Raw genomic sequence first — 25,340 nt, 5'->3', positions numbered from 1 at the left:
AAAAAAAAAAAAAAAAAAAAAAGAATAAATGCATTTGAACTAATAAACTAGTTGGAAGTCAATAATGGGCTTTCACACAGAAGCAAAAAATAAAGTTTCTGCATCTTTGGCCAAATACTCTTATCTGAATACAGATTCACAGTGACAACTGCATATTAGGCATCTCCCCCTGGATGTTACTCCAATGCTTCATTTCAACAAAGTCAAAATGGATGAAATTTGCCATCCCCACACATTTCCCACTAACTTGCAACCCTGCCCTGACATTTTCTTCTATGTTCCCAGTCTTAGGCTCTAACACCACTTGGCAATCTGCCTTTCCCCTTCCTCAGTCTAGGTATACTATTGAGTCATTAGATCTACTACCCCTGCCATTGTCTCCTTTCTGGTCATTAACACCTGTAGCCTGGAGGGCTACATGAGTATCCTAACAGGCCTCTCTTCTGTCACTCTTGTCTAGTTCAAATCCATTCCTCATACCATCAGCTAAATTCCTATAAAGCAAAAATCCTATTGCATCACTCTTGTTACTATCCTTTATGACTTCTCTTCATTGCCACTGGGTTAAAATATAAATACTTGCATGGCATTTAAGACCCTCTATGAGCTGGACTGCTCAGTTCTCAAGGAGCTTGTCTCTCCTGCAGGTCTCCAAAGAATCGGATTTCCTCTTGCCAAAAGGCCTCTGCTGGGGAATAAAACCTAACAGCCTTGCAGCAGGGCAATGAAACATAGATACATAAATCCAAATCATCATCCATCCTTAACAGAATGGCATGTATCATAGCATACTCCCAAAAGTTAATCATCTTCCATGTGCTTTAGAACTGTCCTTATCAAAATTCACCCAAGATTCACCTTAAACCGAACATAGAATAAACTGCTTTATCTTCATGAAATACTCCGAAGGCCTTGGATCTGGTTGTCACAAGACATGAAGCAAGTATAAACAGTGAATGTGTCAGCTAAGCAGTTCTACATACACATCCTGTGCATGCAGGACAGATACACAGAGCTCCTTATTCCATCTTCCTTAGTGCACAGAGACTGTGCACCACCACGGCCACCACCACCACCGCCACCACCATGCCACCAGAATTTCTCTGCTATGATTGGCCATGCTTTTTACAGTCATTTTCTCAAACAAACATCTCTCCATTTCCAAACAAGTTTCTATTTTAAATGTCTGTTCACTCATACAAAAGGAGAATCATTAATATACAACACCATAAAAAATTAAAATTATACTGCCTCAGAAAAACTCAGTAAAAGGTAATGAATCTCTAACAATCATCTATCTATATGGTGCTGAAAATAAAACCATAGAATATTTTTTAAACAGAATGGAAAGAACACCTTAAGAGCATTTAATAATGAAGCAAGGGAGGAAAAAATCATGCAAATTACTGTAATGTGAAACATTTTAAACATAAATGTACATATTTATCTTTAAACAAAGGAATTTTAGTAGACTCTTAGTAAAGTCCTCTTTATTACTTTCTACCAGCCAAAAGAGACTATTTTTAGCAACACTAAAGTAATAACATATTATAATATATTTTATAAAGCATTATAATGTATTTTAATATTTTTATCAGCAACCTTTCTTTCTTGATGCTGTTTGCCATAAGTAATCCTGTGCTTAGTTATTTTTATTTTGAAAGATTTTAAACATTTCTATTTACATTTGTCTTCCACTGTTTGAATATTCATTAACTATTGAGAAGAGTCTTAGCCATGGTAAGAATATATCCTAAGACAAAACATGTCAGAAGACATTAAACTCTAGAATAGGCCTGTGTTTTGCTGATGGTCATTACCAGGGTTCATTTAAAGCCTTCTTTACTCATTGTGTATAAACTGTTACCTACTCAAGCCTAGATAGCTATTGAAATTAAAACCATTGCATCAATTAACTGTGAACATTTATAGGTCAGGCTTTTTCTTGTTTAAATCATAAAAAAAAAAAAAAATCTAGCATCTACCCACACTTAGAGTCCTCTATGACCTCCTAAAATACAGATGATGACTGAATATTTTATCAATTAACATTTATAGTGACCTCATGAGGCTCGAAAGAGTGAGACAAAGGAACAGATTTAATTTTGATACTTGCCTGGTCACACTCATTACCATGTCACAAATGTATTGTGCGAGGCATAAGAAACAAGCAGCAATGCATTTAAACAGAAATTTTCATCAAATGAATCTTAAGAACTCAATAGCAAAACATCATGAGTTTTCATGCACAGGGACAATTTATAAATAAGCTCATTCCAAAAAGATCTGCTTTTCAAATTGTGTAACTTTTCAGTGAAAATAATTTCAAACTTAAAGAAAAATTGTAAGAATCAGAGTAGTTCAAAGAAAGACTCTGTATCCTTCATCCAGATCCACACATTTGTTGACATTCTACAAAACAGTCTTTTTGATGTTTTACGAGAAAAGAGTTCCTAAGAACGGATTTTAAAAAGGTATCAATGCTGAGTTTCATAACGGTGAGTCAAGGTACAAAGACAGCAGTCAATATTTACTTAGGATTTGCACATAGGGCACTGCGTAGGCAACAATATGGATAATATAATCTCTGCCCTTGAAGAACCATGTGATCAACTGGGATAGGAGGAGACATGCATCAAAAGACAATGGAGGTCGCGCGCGGTAGCTCAGGCCTGTAATCCCAGCACTTTGGGAGACCAAGGCAGGTGGATCACTTAAAGTCAGGAGTTTGAGACCAGCGTGGCCAATGTGGTGAAACTCCATCTCTACTAAAAATACAAAACCTAGCCGGGCATGGTGGAGCACACCTGTAATCCCAGCTACTCAGGTGGCTGAGGGATGAGAATCGCTTGAGCCCAGGAGGCAGAGGTAGTAGCAAGCTAAGATCGCACCACTACACTCCAGCCTGGGCGAAACAAGAACAACAACAAAAGACAAAAGACAATGGAACACGTGTTCACAAGTATGTCAGAAATAATCATTGTCAAACTGATGTGAGAATGGCATGGTATAAAGTAATCAGATGTAATACTATGGTTGACAAGGAGACTTCCCCATTGAAACAGGTTTTTGTTTTGTTTTTTTGGGGAGTGGACAGAGTCTCGTTCTGCCACCCAGGTTGAAGTGCAGTGGCACAATCTTGGCTCACTGCAACCTCCACCTCCTCAAGTATTCGCCTCAAGTATTACCTCAAGTAATTCGCATGCCTCAGCCTCCCAAGTAGCTGGGACTACAGGTGCAAGCCACCACACTTAGCTAATTTTTGTATTTTTAGTAGAGACGGGGTTTCGCCATGTTGGCCAGGCTGGTCTTGAACTCCTGACCTCAGGTGACCTATCCACCTTGGCCTCCCAAAGTGCTGGGATTACAGGATTGAGGCACCGCACTCTGCCTGTATCAGATTTTGAACTGGAAGTTCAAGAGCACTGAAGCAGAACTACTTGAGGGCAGAAAAAGATTCAGACATATTTCATAAGATTCCTTATAATGTTAGTAAATGAAAAGTTTTATATTAGCACATTTTGTGTAGAAGAAATATTTGAACGTCAGACTACATATACAATCACAGTTATCAAGCTAATGACATAAAAGTAATACCATCAAGCCTAATATTCTTAGTTATAAACTAAGCCATAGAGCTTTTGCAGCTTTTATATTAAGTATGTACAATAAATGGAGAAAGAAACAACTTCACATTAAGGGAAAATGCCCTTATAATTTAGGATTCAATAAAGCTAACTGTAATAGGGCTTAAAATGACAAAAAGCAGAATAGCTGTGAGCCTCTAACTCTAAATAAACACTTATTACTTCCATAAAACAAGGTGGGTTTTTTCCCTCTAATATTAAGTAAAAAGATCTGATAGAGCTTATTTCCAGAAACCAATTATTAACAGGACAGCACAGATTTCGTCAGAGAATAAAGTGACAACCTCACCTTTTCAGGGTAATACATTTGCATGCAGAGGGATCAAAAGTGCACAGGACAGACACAAGTACTGGTGTGGTTTCCCATGCACTTACCTGCATCTGCTGTTTGAGTTCCCTGGCCAAGATACTATCCTGAAGAGCATTCTCCCGATGAGAGGCATCTGCAAGCACATTCACTGTGGTCTCTGCTTCTTGGATCCACTTTAGGAAGTTTTCCAGATCTCCGCGAGAGGCCTGCACCGTCCTCCACTCAGCCTCCAAGGCATTCTGTCTGTCAGCAATACTGAAAGTAACGATATGACAGCACGGCTCCATTACTTACAGTAGTGACATCCCATATCACACATCCCTAAATAAAAAACTAACAGGCAGCCCCCAAAGGACCTTTTATTCAAGTCACCATAGGTATTTGGGAGATTTATTTGTACGTGTGTCTTGAATAATCCTTAGTGGAGGGGTCATGTGAATTCTGAGAAGAGTGAAAGGAGGAGAGCCATAAATATATTAAAATCACATCCATATCATAAAATAATTATAACTACATTTTACAGCTCATACTTTTAAGTTAAATTATTCCCCCATATGTTGTAGGTCAATACAAAAGGCAACTGTATTCATCCAGTCACTGAATCCTACCACTCCTTTAAGTATTAAATATTCATACAGTCAGTGACTGTCAATGCAATTGCCTTTTGTGTTGACTTACATAAAGACAATATCAACAAATATTCATAGAGTCAGTGGCTAAATGAATTCTAGGAAGAAATGAAATCTGAAGAAATATTTAAGACAAAATAAAAATAATTGAAACAGCTGACTTTATATATTTTAAACAATTCATATCAATACAAGTTGGTTTCTTATTTAGTAATATTTAGAATGCATTGGACAAATGAGCTTCTATAAACCCTTCATTAAATCTACCTCAAAATTAGAACACAGAGCTATCTTGGAGTTACATGAGCTAAGAGATACACACACCTGTAAATTCAACATTTAAAACTTTATATTCGGGAGAAAATTTTTGCAATCTACTCATCTGACAAAGGGCTAATATCCAGAACCTACAAAGAACTCAAACAAATTTACAAGAAAAAAACAAACAACCCCATCCAAAAGTGGGCAAAGGATATGAACAGACATTTCTCAAAAGAAGACATTCATACAGCCAACAGACACATGAAAAAATGCTCATCATCACTGGCCATCAGAGAAATGCAATTCAAAACCACAATGAGATACCATCTCACACCAGTTAGAATGGCGATCATTAAAAAGTCAGGAAACAACAGGTGCTGGAGAGGATGTGGAGAAATAGGAACACTTTTACACTGTTGGTAGGATTGTAAACTAGTTCAACCATTATGGAAAACAGTATGGCGATTCCTCAAGGATCTAGAACTAGATGTACCATATGACCCAGCCATCCCATTACTGGGTATATACCCAAAGGATTATAAATTATGCTGCTATAAAGACACATGCACACGTATGTTTATTGCAGCACTATTCACAATAGCAAAGACTTGGAATCAACCCAAATGTCCATCAGTGACAGATTGGATTAAGAAAATGTGGCACATATACACCATGGAATACTATGCAGCCATAAAAAAGGATGAGTTTGCGTCCTTTGTAGGGACATGGATGCAGCTGGAAACCATCATTCTTAGCAAACTATCACAAGAACAGAAAACCAAACACCGCATGTTCTCACTCATAGGTGGGAACTGAACAATGAGATCACTTGGACTCAGGAAGGGGAACATCACACACCGGGGCCTATCATGGGGAGGGGGGAGGGGGGTGGGATTGCATTCGGAGTTATACCTGATGCAAATGACGAGTTGATGGGTGCAGCAGACCAACATGGCACAAGTATACATATGTAACAAACCTGCACGTTATGCACATGTACCCTACAACTTAAAGTATAATAATAATAAATAAATTAAAAAATAATAATAATAAAAAAAACCTTTATATTCTTCAGAGCTCTATAATAAGAAAATAACTCAATTTTTAAAATTAGTATTAATCATTTCACTCCTAGGTATTTAATTCCAAGAGAACTGGAACATATTTCCACAGAAAAACTTGTACACAAATGTCTATAGCAGCATTATCTATAATGGCCAACTAGTAGAATTAACCTAAATTCAGAGAGAAATTAATAAACAAAATACACTATATCTATACATAGAATATTATTCACCCATAAAAAGGAAGGAAGTACAGACACATGCTACCATATGGATGAATCTTCAAAACGCTATGTTAAGTGAAAGAAGCCAGACACAAAGGGCCACATATGGTGAAATTCCATTTACATAAAATTTCCAAAATAGGTAAATTCATAGAGAGAAAGTAAATTAGGTGTTGCCTAGGATGGCACAGTGGAGGACAATGGAGGCTGACTACTAATGGTATGGAGTTTCTTTGGAGGATGATAAATTTTCTGAAATTAAGAGTAGTGGTTGTTGCCCAACATGGTGAATACACTAAAAATCACTGATGAAGTATGTGATACAGCAGTGCCCCCTTATCTGTAGGGGATATATTTCAAGATCCCCAGTGAACGTCTGAAATCACACAGAGTACCAAACCTTATATAGACCACGTTTTTTCCCATACATCATACCTATTTTTGCATTATAAATTATGCACAGTAAGACACTGATGATAATAACTAATAATAAAATAGAACAATCATAACAATACACTGTGTAAAACTTCTGTCAATGTGATCTCCCTCTTTCTCAAGATTTGTTTTTGTATACACCACAGGCTGAAACCACAGCAAGCAAAACCACAGATAAGAGGGAACTACTGTATACAAATTGTATCACAGTAAAAATCAGCATATCTAATGGACTTTATTTACATGTATTTTTTTCTCTCTGTCCATCTACTCATCCATCCATCCATCTGTCCTTCTAACTGTATATATACATAGAGGGAGAAATGTCTGGAATATTAACTTAATATTCAAACAATTATTTTTGGGTGCTGGAATTTAAGTTGGTTTTCTTTCCTATTTGTACTTTTTGGCATTTTTTTAAATTTTATAATGATGCAGTATCTTTTTTAACATATCATTTTAAAAAATGGACAAAAGATTTAAACCTATACATGACCATACAAGATGTTTTGATGACAAATAAGCAAATGAAAATATGCTCAGCACATTAATCATTAGAGAAATGTAAATTCAAATCACAATGAGACATTGTTTCACATTAAAACGGCTTTAAGAAAATGACTATACCAAGGATTGGCAGGAATGTGGAGTAACTGCAACTCTCATACATCGCAGGTAAAAGTACAGCCATTTTGAAAAACAGCTGGCAGTTTGTTATAAAATTAACCACACATTAGTGATACAACTCAGCAATCTTACCCCTAGGTATTTATCCAAACAAACAAAAACACATGTCTAGGTGGGGCACAGTGGCTCATGCCTGTAGTCCCAGCACTTTGGGAGGCCAAGGCAGGCAGATTACTTGAGGTCAGGAGTTCAAGACCAGCCTGGACAACATAGTGAAATCTCTTCTCCACTAAAAATACAAAAATTAGGTGGGTGTGGTGAGGCATGCCTGTAATCCCAGCTACTCGGGAGGCTGAGGCAGTAAGAATTGCTTGAACTCAGGAGGCAGAGATTGCAGTGAGCCAAGATTGTGCCACTGCACTCCAGTCTGGGCGACAGAGTGAGACTATCTCACAGACAAACAAACAAACAAACAAAAAACCCACCATATGTCTATATAAAATCTGTATGCCAGTAAATATAGCAGCGTTATTGGTAATGGCCCAAAACTGAAAACAACCCAAATGCCAACTGGTATTATATACAGATAGACAAAGTTTGGTACAGGGATACAATGGAATACTATTCCACAGTAAAAATAAGCAAACTACTGATACATGCAACGATACGCATGGAATCTCACATGCATTCTGCTAAGTCAAAGAAGTCAGACATAAAAGATTACATACTAACATTCTGTTTATATGACATTCTTGAATGTCATCAACTTCATCCTAGAGCTTACTTCTTAACCTGCAGAATCAATTCAAATTGCCTCACCTGGAATTTAATTTCCTCCATAATTGATCCCAGTTTACTTCTCCAACTTTATCCCCTAGTTTTCTTCAATACTCTGTTTAGGTAATAGTGGTGTGCTCCTTTTTCTCTAGAATATTCTTACTACTGTGTCCACACGAAAATGTTATATCCATATAAAAATGTCCTGCTGACCCTCTCCATTTATCGTAATCCTACCACAATCCTACCACTCCTTTAAAGGTTAAGGACTACCTCTTCCAGAACATTCCATCCCAGTTAGGTTTCCTTGTCATGAGTTCATAAAAGGTCAATAATCCTCTTCGAACAACAATTATTCACACGGATCCTGGAAAAAGCCCTTGAATGATGATCTTGTTTCATTCTTAAATTGTATTTTAACTACATTACAGTTTTCGTATTTTTCCACCCATTCTATAAACTCTCTTTCAGCAGAACTTTTTATACCTTCATATTCCTGAGTCCTATTTATACAAGTATTTACAGAATGACAATCTTTCTATAATATTATTTTATTTTATTTTATTTTATTTTTGAGACAGAATCTTGCTCTGTCACCCAGGCTGGAGTGCAGTGGTGCGATCTAAGCTCACTGCAACCTCTACCTCCCCAGTTCAAGTAATTCTCCTGCCTCAGCCTCCCAGGTAGCTGGGATTATTGGTGCCTGCCACCACACCTGGCTAATTTTTGTATTTTTTTAATAGAGACAGGATTTCACCATGCTGCCCAGCCTGGTCTCAAACTGTTGACCTCAGGCGATCGGTCCGCCTTGGCCTCCCAAACTTCTGGAACTACAGGCATGCACCACCATGCCCAACAGATTTTTGTATTTTTTTTAGTAGAGATAGGGTTTCACCACGTTGGCCAGGCTGGTCTTGAACTCCTGACCTCAAGTGATGTGTCTGCCTCAGCCTCCCAAAGTACCGGCATTACAGGCTGAGCCACCATGCCCAGCCATGCTATGTCTTTAAAATTAGCTCCTACACTTAAACAAATTTACAAGAAAAAATCAAACTACCACATCAAAAAGTGGGTGAAGGATATGAACAGACATTTCTCAAAAGAAAACATTTATGTGGCCAACAAACATATGAAAAAAAGCTCATCATCGCTGGTCATTAGAGAAATGCAAATCAAAACCACAATGAGATACCATCTCACACCAGGTAGAATGTGATCATTAAAAAGTCACGAAATAACAGATGCTGGAGAGGATGTGGAGAAATAGGAATGCTTTTACACTGTCTGTGGGAGTATAAATTAGTTCAACCATTGTGGAAGACAGTGTGGTGATTCCTCAAGGATCTAGAACCAGAAATACCATTTGACCCAGTGATTCCATTACTGGGTATATACCCAAAATATTATAAATCATTCTACTATAAAGACACATGCACATGTATGTTTACTGTAGCACTATTTACAACCCAAATGCCCATCAATGACAGACTGGATAAAGAAAATGTGACCCATATACACCATGGAATACTATGCAGCCATAAAAAAGAATGAGTTCATGTCCTTTGCAGGGGCATGGATGAAGCTGGAAACCATCATTCTCAGCAAAATAACACAGGAACAGAAAATTAAACACCACATGTTCTCACTCATAAGTGGGAGTTGAACAATGAGAAGGGGCTCTCCTGTTAATGGTGAGAGGAGATCACAGAAAAGACGGTGTGAATCCAAACTGGAGCAGGTATGGGCTGTCTTCAGCATTGCCACCACTCTGTATTCCTGTTTTAACATGACAAAACTTACAAAGGATACACTCAGACAAAATCAGGAAATCGCCCCAAAGAAGAAAACAAATAAACCAAAAAACAAAACAAAAAAAAAGACAAAAACAAACAATAACACAAAACATCCATGAGATCCAAGAAGCAGAGATTGTAAAGTAGGAGCAAAGCAAATACCCAGCATGATGGCTGTGTAGCAGGCCTAGAAAGCATGTCTCCAGAAGAGACGTCACCAAGGAACAATATTAGAAGTGATAGCCTGCTTAATGCGATTGGCATTGTGGAAGATTGTACTGTCAGGTCACTGGAAAATGTGGGAGGATTAGCAATAGGTGCAAAGAAAATTAGGCATATAAAAATAAGGCAATTATTAATTTCAGGTAAAACAAACACATAGGAAACAAAATTATAGTAAACCTCAGTTTTCAGTTGGTAATAATGTTTAGACAGACAAAATAACGTCAACACTTTATATTTATTTATCTAAAATTCCATGATGAAGCCGGGAAAAGAACAGTGGCATCCCTAAAGCAACTTCCTATGTATTTACCAAAATAGGACGTCAGCAGACAATGTCTAATACTGAAGAACTGAAAGATGATGGCATACTCATCTTATTTAGAATATGGAAATGCAAAAGGTAAAGAGAATAGTTGCCTCTAGGAAGGGCACTGCGGTGAGTCGAGGGAAAAGAACTATATTCTGTTATAAACCTTTCAGTGCTTAGTGGTTATTGTTGGGGTTTTTTTTGTTTTTTTGATTTTTGTTTTGTAATCATAGGTGAATACTTTTTTAATTTTTAAAATTTAGAAGTTACTCACTAGAATTTCAGTGGTTGTTGGGGCTGATGTTTTATTGTTCCCCAAACCCTGTCTATATTTTCTATTTTTAAAACATCAACAGAAAAAACATTAAGAATAGCCAAATGAAGGCTGTACTAAAAAAGGCACTAGAAAACAAAGATCCTAGAGGAGTGCACATGTGCAATCAATCCACTACAAACAGGTGATTCTCCTTTAAGAACATTCAATATAAAACACTTAGTCATTAAAAAAAATTTACTAAGGTCAAACACCTTCATTTCCCATAATCAGAATTCTGTTTTATTATTTAAAAATATTCATATGCACATAATAGGTTATATGGCAACAGCTAATGTAAAAAGAGATCATTACAGAATAATTATATTAAACCCTGAGAATGTCCAAACTAGGGAAGAGGATGTAAATGTCTAAGAACCCTAAGGGTAAAGGCAAAGGATTCTCTTTATATAAGAGTAAGAGATACTTAGATACCTAGCAAGTATAAAGAACCAGGCTAGGAGGGGAGGTGGGCAACCTAAGGTCATGCTTCAAAGGAAAAGTGAGCTAAGAAGACCATGAGCACTTGGCCTCAAACAATATTCCACTGGGTAGAGTAATTCCAGCAGCACACTTTGGTCACCAGTGGAACATTCTCAATCCAGAAGCTAGAGCACCTATTGACAAATAATCTACTGATCATCAGTGGGAAAAGAGATACTATTTGAAAAATATTCACTTTGTAGGATACTTTCCTTTCAGAAAAACAAATTTTAGTTGTTCTGGAAAAGATGTCTACTTTGTTGGTTAAAAAATATGGATTTTGGATTAAGGTAGACAAAGCTCCATTGCTCACTAGCCACAAGCGCGTGGGCAAGGATTGTCTTCATCATCCCTAAACTCTGCCTGATACACAGGTTTTCCATGATCTGACTCTGGCTCACCTCCCCAGCAGGCATCTCTCCACTTCACACTTCATGTGTTATTTATCTACAAAAATGAACCAATTATTAGTACTCTGAGAGGTCACTGCCTCTGTCACATCCAGAACTCTACATTTTACTTTTTTTACCTTAAATATCCTCCTGCTCCTCTCCTCCAGCCTCCACTAATTTTCCCCGTCCCACCTGGTTAACTTCTACTGACCCTCCAGACCTGGATGCAAACACTTTCCAAAACCATGGTACCTTCCCCAAGGCATCCCATAGTTTCCCCTACCATAGCTGTTGGTGTTTCATTGCTGCTATCATAAATAACCACAAACTTTGTGGTATAAAGCAATACAAGTTTATTGTCTTACAGTTTTGTAGGCTAGTGATCAACATGGGTCTCCATTAGACTAAAATCAAGTTATCAGCAGGGCTGCATTTATTTTTGGAGGGTCTAGGGGTGAATCCGGTTTCTCTTCTTTTCCAACTTCTAGAGGCTGCCACATTCCTTGACTCGTAGCCACTTCCTCCACCTTCAAATCCAGCAACAGCAGGTGAAGTCCTCACATCACATCTCTCTGAACCACTCTTCGGCTGCCTCCTCCACATTTTTTTTTTTTTTTTTTTTTTTTTTGACACAGAGTTTCACTCTGTCGCCCAGGCTAGAATGCAGTGGTGCAATCTCCGCCATTCTCCTGCCTCAGCCTCCTGATTAGCTGGGACTACAGGCACCCGCCACCATGCCCGGCTAATTTGTGTGTGTGTGTGTGTGTGTGTGTGTGTATTTTTAGTAGAGACGGGGTTTCACTGTGTTAGCCAGGATGGTCTCGATCTCCTGACCTCGTGATCTGCCCACCTAGACCTCCCAAAGTGCTGGGATTACAGGCGTGAGCCACCAGGTCCAGCCCGCCTCCTCCACTTTCAAGGACTCCTGGGATGAAATGGGGCTCACCCAGAAAATTCAGAATAATCTCTTTGGGGGCCACTTTTCTGCCTTCCTCATTGTATCTCTGATCATGACGGTAAGCAAATATCTTCTTGCCTGTTTAAAGCTGTTGTTCGTCAATGCATCTGGCATATGTAGGACCAGGACCTACCTACAATAGCAACTCAACAAGTATTTATTGAATAAACTTATACAGCAATAGGAATAACATCTCCATATTGCGGCAATATTTTCAGGAGAAAATGAGGTATACACACTAAATATATCAAGATATAGTGAATACTCAATAAACATTTTCCCTAACCTCATGTATGAATTTGGCGAAATACTACGAAATTATTTTTGCTTATTGAATGCAAATGTGAAATTTAATGATAAGTGTCCTGGAATTTTTTTAATGCCTACATAGTTGGTATCAAATTTTTATCATAAACTTAATCAACTAATAAACATAATGACCATACTAAAAGTCAAACCCTACTTACAGCAGTTCAAATTGACTTCATATTATTATAATGAATATACATGTTTAAATTTAAAATCATAGTTTATACATGTTATTTTATATTCTGATTTTTGAAATTAATATAATTTATAAAAATTTCTAATAGACTATAGCTCAGTTGTTTCCTCCACCTCCAGTTTATTTTTTCTTACTTTTAAAAATTAGATCCTAGGCTAGAGTACAGTATACTCAATATTACAAGATTTTTTATCTATTTTCAAGGAATTTCACATGATTTATTATAATATAATAAGTCAATAAAATCACTGAAATTAGAGTCTCAGGAACATGTATTCATACTTTATTACACAGGCTAATCTACTACCTTTAATGCCATTTGTACACTGCTCTCAGAAGACAATGACCTAATTCTATCACCTCCACCATTTACTAGCTGTATGGCTTGGGATAAATCATTTCAAATCTCCAATTTATTTTTTTCATCCTTAAAATAAGGGGCTTGTACTGGATCAGCAAATGACCCATTTCAAAATCTCCAGAGATCCTTTTAAAACTACATAATCCATTACAGGAATTACAAAACCTACTAGAAATGTTCCTCCACTCTCACCTCCATCCCTAGTTTCAAATTCAGCTTCATTAAGAATCGCTGCATGTAAACGAAACGTGACTGACGGGAATAGATGAGTAGTGTGCCGATCGCAAAAAAGGTTGGGAAGCATTAACACAGAAGAGTTCTAAGATCACATCCAGCACTGAACTTGCATTCGTTTATGATTCTCGATGTAGATTACATATTTGGCAGTTCTGACTGTTACGTCTCAAGAAAGATCAGAACACAGCTAGAGGACGTATTGAGAAAAGTAACGAGATAATACAAGGGAAGGAATACTGTTAAAGGAAAAGAAATGGTTTTAAGCTTAGGAATTTGTGGCTAGAAGATAAAGGTAAAGAAAAATTTTTAAAACTTTCGTTAAATATACAAATCACAAAGTACATAGGTAAAAAAACCTAAAGATACAACACTTTAAGTTTAGAAGGGTAACATTAGCAGAAATATTTTTTTTTACTTCAAACAGAAGAAGTAACAGACTATAAAAGTCTTTACTGCAAGAAATGATACCAACTAAAAATATAATTAGCTTCCCATAAAAGATTTAAGGATATCCACGGGTGACAGATTTATAATAGTTTACATTAAAGGGAAGTAGGATATTTTTAAAAATGTAAACTCTTAGCTTTTTAAAGATATTTTTGTAATAAAAGCAGCTATGATACCCTATAGCCTACAGTCATTTTGTAACATAATAAAACATGATATACCTGCCTTTTTAAAATGTTATTTTAAAGATGTTAAATAATACTTGATATTTTAAGCTACAAGATATATTATTTAATCAATTATGCATTTACTTATAATTGGTCAAAAGAGTATTTGAACGTGAGTAGGTATGTCTCTCTTTTTAAGGAGTTTAATGAAAAGATCATCTTAGGAAAACCATCGATGTGTGTTGCCAAATTTTGGTGTGCTCAAAAGGTGACCTTTACATTAGTATAAGATTTAAATACATTTATCTCTTTTAGAATGAAAAACAGTAGCATCAGTAGTTTGAGTGGCAGGTAGAAAACTTAATATGAAACAATTCTTTAAACTTTTCAATGAGCACCTTCACAAGGGAATTTTGTTCTTTCAAATAATTCTCACCTGGGAAATTAACATTAAAGCATGCTATGGGAAAAATGCAGTTGAAATGAAGAATCAGGCACTGCACGTATTTCCAAAGATCTATGGTCTTTCAGTGACCAATCCTGGTTACGTAGAGGATAGATCGTCATCATATTTGAAAATTCGCTGCATGGGACTCAAGGAGACCCTGTCTTAAGCTGCTAACCCCCATTGACAGCCCCACCACAATGCCCTGCAGCTACCCCATGATCCCTGCCCACAGCCCTGAGAATCCAAAGGAGCATCTCTCCTGGGGCTGTGATTGTCAGGAAATAAATAGTCAAGACCACAGAGTCATTTCCTTGAGAGGAATTCCCTCACCACATCCTATTTCCTCTTTAGCTAAGTCACTACCAGATATTTGGTCTTTATTAGTCAATGAGTATTGAACCGTAACTCCAATACCTTCCCCAGTCTGTGCCAATACACTCCCCCAACCCTTCTTCCACCATGCTCTAGAGCTCCTCTTCTATGATCAGCAGACTCTACTGTATCTTCCATCTCCTCGAACCAATCCCTTTTTGTCTTCACTGAAACCAGTTTCCTTAGGGCCATTATTTCTCCTGCAAACTTCTTGTTTTTTCCAGAGTCTGGTTCTGTCACCAAGGCTGGAGTGCAGTGGTGTGATCACAGGTCACTGCAACCTCCACCTCCTAGGTTCAATTGAACCTACCACCTAAGCCTCCCTAGTAGCTGGGACTACAGGCATGTGTCACCATGCCCAGCTAATTTTTGTATTTTTTGTAGAGATGAGGTTTTGCCATATTGCCCAGGCTAGTCTGGAACTCCTGGACTCAAGTGATCCACCTGCCTTGGACTCCCAAAGTGCTGGATTACAGACGTCAGCCACTGCATGGGGTCCCCTGCAAACTTTTCATGAAGTTTTTTCCTTTTTCTCTCAGATCCTTTATGCCTCAGTCTGAGGAGTTGGAATAAGGGTCGTCCCTGCTCCCCACTGCTACCTCCAGGTTATTGTTTACCCATCTTCCAGGCAAAATCCTGCTGTGGAAAGTACAACACATGTATCCCCTATGTTCCTATACTGAGTTTCAGGTTCAGGGGCACTGTATATATTTATAAAGGTTGACCACTGCCTCAATGAGGAAGTGAAGTTTGAAATCCAATTCAAGATCTGTTTGCCAAGCCACAGCTCTAGTGAGGGATGGCACCACCCAGAGAAAGGGACACATGAGACACCATTATGGACCAGAGGCAATCCTGTTCTCCTCTCATTTCCAAAGATCTTACTCTTCCCTGCTCCATCTTTCTCCCAGTTCCATCTGCATTCTTCTTCATTGCCTCATTGGGCAGATGAATCCTATAAAGAGCAGTTCAACAGGGCTACCTTTCCTTACATTTAATAATATAAACCACAAATAGGCACTCATTACTGCCCAGAAATACTATAAATTTACCCTAGGAAACTCTCCATCCCACTCACAAAGATCTGATTTTACACCCAATCCTCTCTCTTCCAACTTCTCTTAGTCCCACCTCCAAACTCACTGACAACGTGCTTGATGGATCATAAAGCTCAGTTCTTGCATGAAGAACCTTTCGTCTTCCACCACTAATGGTCTAGTTCACCTACATCTAAACTCATCTTCTTGTTGCCTTTTCTGGTCATAATGAAAGGTGCATTCCAGTTCTTACCAAACCCAATTCTCTAAATCTCACTTTGTTATCTTCTCAAAGCCTTCTTGTCCTCCTTTCTTTGTCCCCTCTATGTTTGATCACCAGTCTCTCATCTAGTGGGTCATTCTCATAAGCACACAAACATGATTTACTATAATCCATTTTAACAGAAAAGTCAATCAACTCTCTTTACCCTACAGTCCCCACACTAAGTACTACCCAATCTCTCTGTCCCTCTTCACACAAACTTCTCTAAAGTTGTTTCCACAAACTGTTTCTACTTCTTCACCTTCATCTCACTATCTAGCTTCCAGCCGTTTTACTTCCTCCAAATTGCTCTTTCCAAAATCACCAGGAATGTCCAAGCTGTCGAATTCCCAAAATCGTGTACTGTGTCATCTTATTTGATGATTCAGCCCAATTCAACCCAGTAGAACATTCTTTCTTAGACACATTCCCCTATTTCCATTTCCTCTAAGAGATATTCTCCTCCCTCTATTTCTGAACGTGACAAATCTGCAATTTTTTTTTTCCACTTCATTGGAAATTTTTTCTGAGACCCTTTTGCTCTTTTCTCCTTTTTTGCTCAATCACCAAACCCTAGGCCTTATGGACTCAGTCAGGCATGCCCTTCTCATCTTCATCTTCACTCCCTCCCTGGTGATCTCATCCAGTCCCACATGTTCAACCTCCAATGTGAATGCTGAGAACTCTCAATTCATATCTGAGGTCTAGAACGTCTGAGTTCCAGATATATATACATAATTGTCTATTTAACTTATATACTTAGATATCTAACAGGCATCTCAAACTTACCATAACCCAACTTATAATTTTTGTTCTTCCAAAACTCCTGCATCCTTTCCCAATTCAGTGAATTGTACTACCACTCATCCTTTTACAAAATTCCATCTTGGATTGTTTCCAAGCCCTTAAGGCATATATCTAATCCACCAAAATGTCTTTTCTACTTCCATAGCATATCGCAAATCTACCATCTTCTTTACATCATTACTGGCATACAATAGCCACGGGGACCACCATGTCCCAGCTGGACCACAGCCATCACTTCCTTTCTGGTCTTCCCAATTATTCTACTATACCCACTAGCAACCTATTCTCCACATAAGATCCAGAGAGATTAAATTTTAATATATACACATCAGACAGTGTCACTCCCTTCCTTAACAATTCCAATAAGTTTCTATTGTACTTTTAATATCCAAACTCCTTCCCATGTGATATGATTAGGTTTTGTACACACACCCAAATCTCACCTTGAATTATAACCCCTATATCCCATGTGTCAAGGAAGAGACCAGGTGGACACAATTGGATCATGGGGATGGTTTCCCCCATGTTGTTCTAGTGATAATGAGTGAGTTTTCACAAGATCTGACAGTTTTATAAGGGGATCTTCCCCCTTCACTCAGCAATTCTCTTCCTGCTGCCTTGTGAAGAAGGTGCCTTGCTTCCCCTTCACCTTCTGCCATGATTGTAAGTTTCCTGAGGTCTCCCCAGCCATGCCGAACTGTAAGTCAATTAAAACACTTTCCTTTATAATACCCAGTCTCAGGCAGTTCTTTATGACAGTATGAAAATGGACTAATATACCATGTCTTACAAAGTTCAGCATGATCTGGCCTCTGCCTTCCTCTCCTACCGCGTCTCAAGCTCTTACCATCATATTCATTATATTGCAACCACATGCTATGCTCTTTCCTGCCTCATGACTTTTATATTTGCTGTTCACTCTGTAATTTTCTTCAGATGGTTCTTTCTTAGCCTCCAGAACCAGTTCAAATGCCACCAAGTTATGCTTTGTAAATTCGCCTCAGTTAAGCCCCTCTCTTACATAGCACCTCTTTAATTTCTCTCGCCTCCAAAACAATCTCCTATAATTATGTATTATGTTCTTATTTACCACTTATGTACATTGCATGGCTCCTCCTAAGCAATGTAAGCTTCCTGGGAACAGGAACACGGTGTATTTATGGTTGAATCTTTAGGGCTGGTCACAGAGCTTGGCAAATAGGAAGCTAAATAAATACCTGTTTAACTAGTTGATTAATCAATGAATGGAAAAAGAAACAAATGAAAACAAAAACAAAGACTGTGGGCATTGTTTCTGTGGGCATTGGCTCTTTAGTTTGTTTGATATGGAGCTAAATGTGCTGAGAAAATATCTGCATGCTTGAGTTTGATATTTACAAAATGAAAACACTAACATTCATAGGCATTTATCACAAAGACATTGTTGGCGATTGTTTTAAAAAAAGTAATAAAATGATACTTGAGATATTAAAACAACATAACAGAAGAGGAAAATATAGAAGACTATAATTTTTATACTTCTCTTTTTGGCCAGCTTTATTCCCAACTTGGAAGGGAAAACTAAAAATCAAATGCTAGCAGAGAAAACAAACAAGTTGAAAAGTAAGGTGATTTTCAGGGAAAGAAGTAAGCTTCCGAGAGGATAAATCAAGTTGACTGACCCAAATCTCCGAACCTCATATTTTTGGACATGCTAGGAGGATAAGGCTACCTGTACTTTTCACCTAAGCCCATTCATTCGGGAACAACAGCTGCTACAGCATTCGTTTTAAGAGCTTGAAGGTTGAGCCTGGCTGTTATCAGGCCTTATGAAACAATCCCAATATGAGTATCTTCTACTGATGACTGTTAAAAAGAACTGACCAAATTGGACAAAGAATAATTGCTGAAAAAAGCTTCATTTTTATTAATCTATGGGGACAATAAACATCATTACTGAAAAAGTAATAACAGATATAATAGAAGCTTCCAAATATACAACAAAATTAATTGGAAAATCAATCAAAATTAAATTTTTGAAACTTAACCTGTTTTCAGAATAGTTACAAAATCAATCTTTAGTATACACAATTTTTAAATAACCTTTTGAAAACTATATACACTCCACATGTCTAGCTGGCCATTATTAACTAATAAACATTAATGAGAAAGACAATACCATTTCAAAAGAAGAAAATAAAGTTATCTTACTGGATAAATCTGTATTTGTGCCTCCCACATTAAATAATTGTGTCTTATGAACAGACACTTCTCAAAAGAGGACATTTATGTGACCAAGCATATGAAAAAAAGCTCAACACCACTGAGCATTACAGAAATGCAAATCAAAACCACAATGGGATACCATTTCATGCTAGTCAGAATGGTAATTATTAAAAAGTCAAGAAACAACAGATGTTCGTGAAGCTGTGGAGAAATAGGAAGGCTTTTATGCTGTTGGTGAGAATGTTAGTTAATTCAACTGTTGTGGAAGACTGTGTGGCATTCCTCAAAGACCTAACAATAGAACTGCCATTCAACCCACCAATCCTATTACTGGGTATATACCCACAGGAATATAAATCATTCTATTATAAAGACACATGTACGTGTGTGTTCACTGCAGCACTGTTCACAATAGCTAAGACATGGAATCAACCCAAATACCTATCAATGATGGACTGGATAAAGAAAATGTGGTACCTACATACCATGGAATATTATACAGCCATAAAAAGGAATGAGATCATGTCCTTTGCTGGGACATAGATGGAACTGGAAGCCATTATCCTCAGCAAACTAATGCAGGAACGGAAAACCAAACACCGCATGTTCTCACTTATAAATGTGAGCTGAACAATCAGAACACATGGACCCAGGGAGGGGACCGTAGGGAGGAAGCAGGAGAAGGGAGAGCATCAGGATATATAGCTAATGAATGCTGGACTTACTACCTAGGTAATAGGTTGATAGATGCAGCAAACCACCACAGCACACATTTACCTATGTCATAAACCTGCATGTCCTGCACATGTATCCTGGAACATAAAAAATAAAATAAAATAAAATAAAATAACTTTAAAAAAAAATTGTGTCTTTTTAAATTCTGTACCTTTCCTTCCCAGGATGGTTGATTTTTGCTTTGGCAGAAAATGCTTAATTGCAAGGTAAATTCAGCAACTGTGATAATTCTGCAAACCAAGGAAACTACATTTTTTAAGAAATTTTATCTGTTAACAAAGTTTTAGAATACCTATACTGCACTCAGAAAAGCAGACAATCAAGTATTTTATCAGTAATTAAAGTAGAAAGAGTTTGAAATGACTATGAACAAACAACTGACTCAACCTTCTGCTAATTTAACCACAGAAAGTACGGTGCATGTGGCTAAAAGCAGTGGATTTATCAGAAAGGCATATGAAAGAGCAGATGATGACAGTTTGAGCAACTTTTTCTTAAGTATAGACTACCTACTAAGAACTTTTACACATAACTTTTGATATCACAATAACCCTACATATTAGACATGTTCTCCACTTTAGAATCAAGGAAATGGAGATTCAGTGAGTTGAAATAACTTCCTACAAGTTAGCACAAAAGGCAAGTGCATAAGATGGGCTTTTAACCAATGATTGCCCCATATTCCTTACATTCTGTGCTTTCTGTTCTACCTGTACCAACCTAGAAATACCTTAACATAGGCAAGGTAAAATGTGACTTCATGGGATAAGGACAAGGAGAAAAAGACAGAGTAATTAGTGATTTCTAAGAAATTGTTTATAGCACACAGCTATGCTGTCTCATTTCCTCTACAATACTTCAGTGTAGATAACTGTGTGTGCATATACATGGGTGTGCCTATATATACACATACCTATATATACACGCATGTGCAAACACATCTATACACACATAGTTATACATGTGTGAATACGTATGTGTGTGTTATAGAATGTTATTTTGGCCCTGGAGTACCAAAATATATACAGCTAAAATAACATTTCAGACCCAAATCAGGCATCAACACTGACTGTGCTATAAACACATTTCAACAATCACTATCTCAACAGGCACTAGAAAATTTGTTAATTAGCATTAAGAGATGGAAGGAAAAAAAGTTATAAGTAAAAAAAGTAGTGGTCAGTATATATAGATTAGTTAGAAACATTAGAGACAGGCCTATTGTACAAAGAATCCAAAAAATCAGGATTCAGTTGTGTTTCAGAATTAAGATTTTTTTGAACATTAGAATACTAATATTATGAAAGTAACTATATTAACTACTACTCCTGAACAGGGTCTGGGGAAGCAATCAAACACATTAATATTTCTGCAGCAAGGAACAAGGCCATTCACACTAATCAGAATAAATAAAGACTTTAATAAATACCCGCATGGCAATTCAAAGCTTTCTGTTATCAAAGCTGTTTTTAGATTTTGGCATTGTAGATAAGGGACTGTGGACTTAAAATTGTGAATAGCCAAATTATTTAGGCTAACTGCAATTTATACAAAACATTTCCTTTGAAAGATGATATTGAACTTCACACATTATGCTGCACAGTATTCCATGTGCAAGTATAACAACCCTTCACCCCTCCAGAATTTGGCTGACAATGATGTATATACAGAATAGGCTGGAAGATAAGAGGGCAGCCATGGTAAAAAGGCCTCTCAGCAGCCATTAGACAGGGTGTGATGGCCATGTACTGGAGTGCATTACATTATGCATAAAAAAGGTCCATATCTTTCATCTGATATGGCTTGTAAACTCAACACAGATAAGAATCAGTAAGCGGAATTATAGACAGAACTGAGAGGCGGGTACACAAAGCAGTCACCAAGAATGTCAGCAAAGGCTGACAGTCTGATTGAAAGAAGAAAAATGAAACTGTTTTTAGAGATGATAAGAGCCTGACTTGCCAGTCAAGCTTAAATTCCAGTCCCAGCTCTGCCATTATAAGCTGTGTGGTCTTGAGTGATTCCTTAACTTCTCTGTAAACTTCAGTTTATTCATCAACACAGGACTGATGAAAATGCTACCTCTCTCCTGTGGTTGTTGTGAAGATTAAACGAAATGATGTGTGTGAAGAGCTTAGTACAGTGCCTGCCAATGAGATGATACTCAAAATTCACATGCACAAAACAAAGCCCCAAATCTCACAAAGTATAGCAGCCTGAATAAATTTACTGCCAATTCTTCAGAACTCAGAGCATGAAGAGTATTACCATTTAGCATAGAAAAATATCATCCTGACTGTGTTGCATGACTTTGAACATGTCATTTAACTTCTCTGAGTCTAACAACATTAGATTAGACCATGTATTCTCAGCAGAGGTAATAAATGGTTATTTCTTTTCAGGGGGAGGGTGAAAAAATGTACTCTTTTTATATATAAAGCACAACCATACAGTACACAGTATATCATGGTATTAAAATTTCATGGGGGAGATGAGTCTACAAAGGCTCCTTAGGGAAGCAATAATGTAAAGAAAGGTTGAGAAATACTGGTTCGGAAGCACTCTAAGGTCACTTATATCCATCAAAGTTCTTTAATTCTATCTTTGCAACAATAATACCAAGAATTAAAAAAAAAAAAGTTAAATATACATTCACAAGCTTTAAGAAGGCAAAGAAAGATTTATATATTCTACAAAGATGTCCATCTAAAATAGTTAAAAATTTAAATATCACTGTATTTAAAAGAGAAAACTCTCTTTACATATAGAAGCCCTAGTTGTCATTTGTGAAGGGATCCTATGAGCCAGTTTTGCTCTGTTTTCCCTGCTTTATAGATAACAATATATCTAAATCATGTCTAAATATTAATATAATTACTTATTTCCCCCACCACCAAATGCAGAGAAAAACAATAAGACAACCATTTGTAACTCCAAAGCAACTGGAACATTGTGATTGTCTTAGCTATGATAAATGAAAAATCACCTTGCAATATAATTCATTTTTAATTGCCTCTTCCATCTAATCCAACTACTGCTGTAGGCCGTCTTAAAATATTTACAAAGTAGAAGCCAAAAAAAAAAAAAAAAAAAAAAATAATTGGTGGTTATAAAAAAACCAGGCCACACATTCCTAAGGGATCAATTTTTTGTTAAGTTACAGGGAAAACAAGTCCTAACTCTTGTACATGGAACTTTTGGAAACACAAAGATAAAGTATATTTAAGGACTATATCTCTTAAGGTTAAAGCTGTTTTTAATTCACCTTCTTCCCCGCGTGAGTTATGATATCTTTACTATATCCAAATAACCTATTACAATAAAAGAGAAAAGTTGTAGTAAAATGTTAGAAAGACCAATATTATACTCACCCTGCTTTAACCACTTGTGAAGTTTTGTCTTTGCTAACCCAATCTTATTTTCTCCAGTATCCTAGGTATATCTAACAACACATTCAACCTCACATTCTGCCCTCACAACTCTCTTCTTCGAGTTTTCAGAGCTTCAGAGATTGTAACTAAAAATAACATTCTGGAAATGTATAAAACTTCTCCATGTCAAAATGTTATTAAATGCTTAGTCATAGTTTATTATCAGGAATATATCAGGAATATAAAGTGCTCTAATACCCATTGTATTCATGGCAAAATAGATGTGTTTTGATACCAAACTGGTTTTAAGATACTTGCATTTTAATAGATAACGATGCACGTAATTTCACTTAGACACAAGCATTCCCAGTACTATATTCATGATGTAAATATCTTTTTTTACTAGTGATGAATATAAATACGCAATCTTAAAGAGATGCTAATCACTGTTTATAGTTTCTCAAATTCTAGGTGTTCAAGTGACAGAAAATTCTCTTGTAAACACATATTCTATTTTGGGCTGTTCCAAATACTCTGACTAGACAAAGTAATGGGAAAAAAGATAGTAAATTAACTAAAACCCTAAATGCACATAGATGATTTCAGGGGTTTAGTGTTGGGTGCATGTGTGTCTGGTCCTCAACTTAGGATGCCCCACCCAAATAGCACACTATTACAATTACCTTTAGGGATACTATTACCCTGATGCATCTGTAAACACCTGCACTCCTTACATTCAGTGTACTACAAAGTGTATTCCAAATAATACCAAGAGTATAAGATAATCAGAGCACGTAATCATTGGCAAGGTTTAGGCTGATTAAAAAAAAACAAAAAAAACAAAACTCCATTGTAAAAATTCAAATACGTATTGTATAAACATACATTCTGAACTAAGTATGATAATACTAACTGAGCACATCACAATATAAAAACAAAAAAACATAAAATGTACTTGCAGTAGCCACATGTTTGGCCAGGTTTCCATGAGAAAGCCAAAGCAATCAAATTCTCAACTTGACAATATACATTCACCTGCCAGGGCCTTAGAGTTACCTTTGTTTGAGATTGATCCATGACGTTTTTAAGTACTCTGTGGTTTCTTTCACATTCCTTGTGTCATCACTCCCATATTCCTCCAGGAGTTTCTGCAGGATGTTATCGAATGCCATGACGATACCATCTCCAGGACCCAGTTCTTGAAGCAGTATCTGAGGTGCAAATGCAGGTCTGTTTGTTAGACTTGGTCACTCAGTAATTAGTATCATCAAAACAATAGTACTCCCAGCAGATTTTGACATGCTTTAGATACAGATATCATGAGATGAAAACAGACTGGGGGCAAATCCTTTCTTATATGAAGCAGAAACCAAAATTAGGAGAAGTGAAAAGAAACTAAGAAAGTGATCAGGTACATAGATGACAATATTACAAGATTATTATCTTTTTGTTTTTGAGATATTTTCCTTCCTCAAACCATTCGTCTTTTTCATTCCTTCTGTTGTACCTCTGATCCTTACAGGGACATGCGTCACAAAGGACTGAATACAGAGAGAGTTCCTGCATACATGCCTGGAGAAACGTGAAGGATCAACAACATGGACATCTTCCATCACTTGCCCCTGGATCACAAGGTGTGTTTACAAAGAACCACTTGAATGGATCAAGCTGCCAAGCAAGGTTTACTGAGAGTTTACTTGAATAGCCAAACTGATGCTGAATTTGTCCACTGGCATTGGTTCTTTGATGTAGTTTTTCAGCCTCTGAGAGTCTCTGGATGAAGGTACTCACCATGAAATCTAAATGACGACTGAAACTTTTAATATAATGCTTTTTGTAGCAATTGGGAAGATTTTAAATCAGCCTAAGGTTTCGGAAGAAAAGAACCACACTGCTGATTAGAAAATAATCTTCTAATATGATAACTGAAACACTGACATC

At 37.0% G+C, this 25,340-nt stretch overlaps 1 protein-coding gene across 2 annotated transcripts in view; it reads right to left on the bottom strand.

Moving 5' to 3' along the window:
• The window catches only part of UTRN (utrophin), a 581,550-nt gene that overhangs the window by 286,824 nt on the left and 269,386 nt on the right, over window positions 1-25,340 (bottom strand). For both annotated transcript variants that reach the window (XM_025381643.1, XM_025381644.1), the window contains exons 50-51: window positions 24,456-24,610; window positions 4,023-4,212 (exon numbers count right to left, since the gene is read on the bottom strand). In XM_025381643.1, coding sequence (XP_025237428.1) covers window positions 4,023-4,212; window positions 24,456-24,610 — 345 coding nt within the window. The remainder of the gene's footprint in view (window positions 1-4,022; window positions 4,213-24,455; window positions 24,611-25,340) is intronic.

Source organism: Theropithecus gelada, chromosome 4 (genome assembly GCF_003255815.1).
Source record: "Theropithecus gelada isolate Dixy chromosome 4, Tgel_1.0, whole genome shotgun sequence".
Taxonomy (NCBI): Eukaryota; Metazoa; Chordata; class Mammalia; order Primates; family Cercopithecidae; genus Theropithecus; species Theropithecus gelada.
This window is presented reverse-complemented; position numbering and strand designations above follow the sequence as displayed.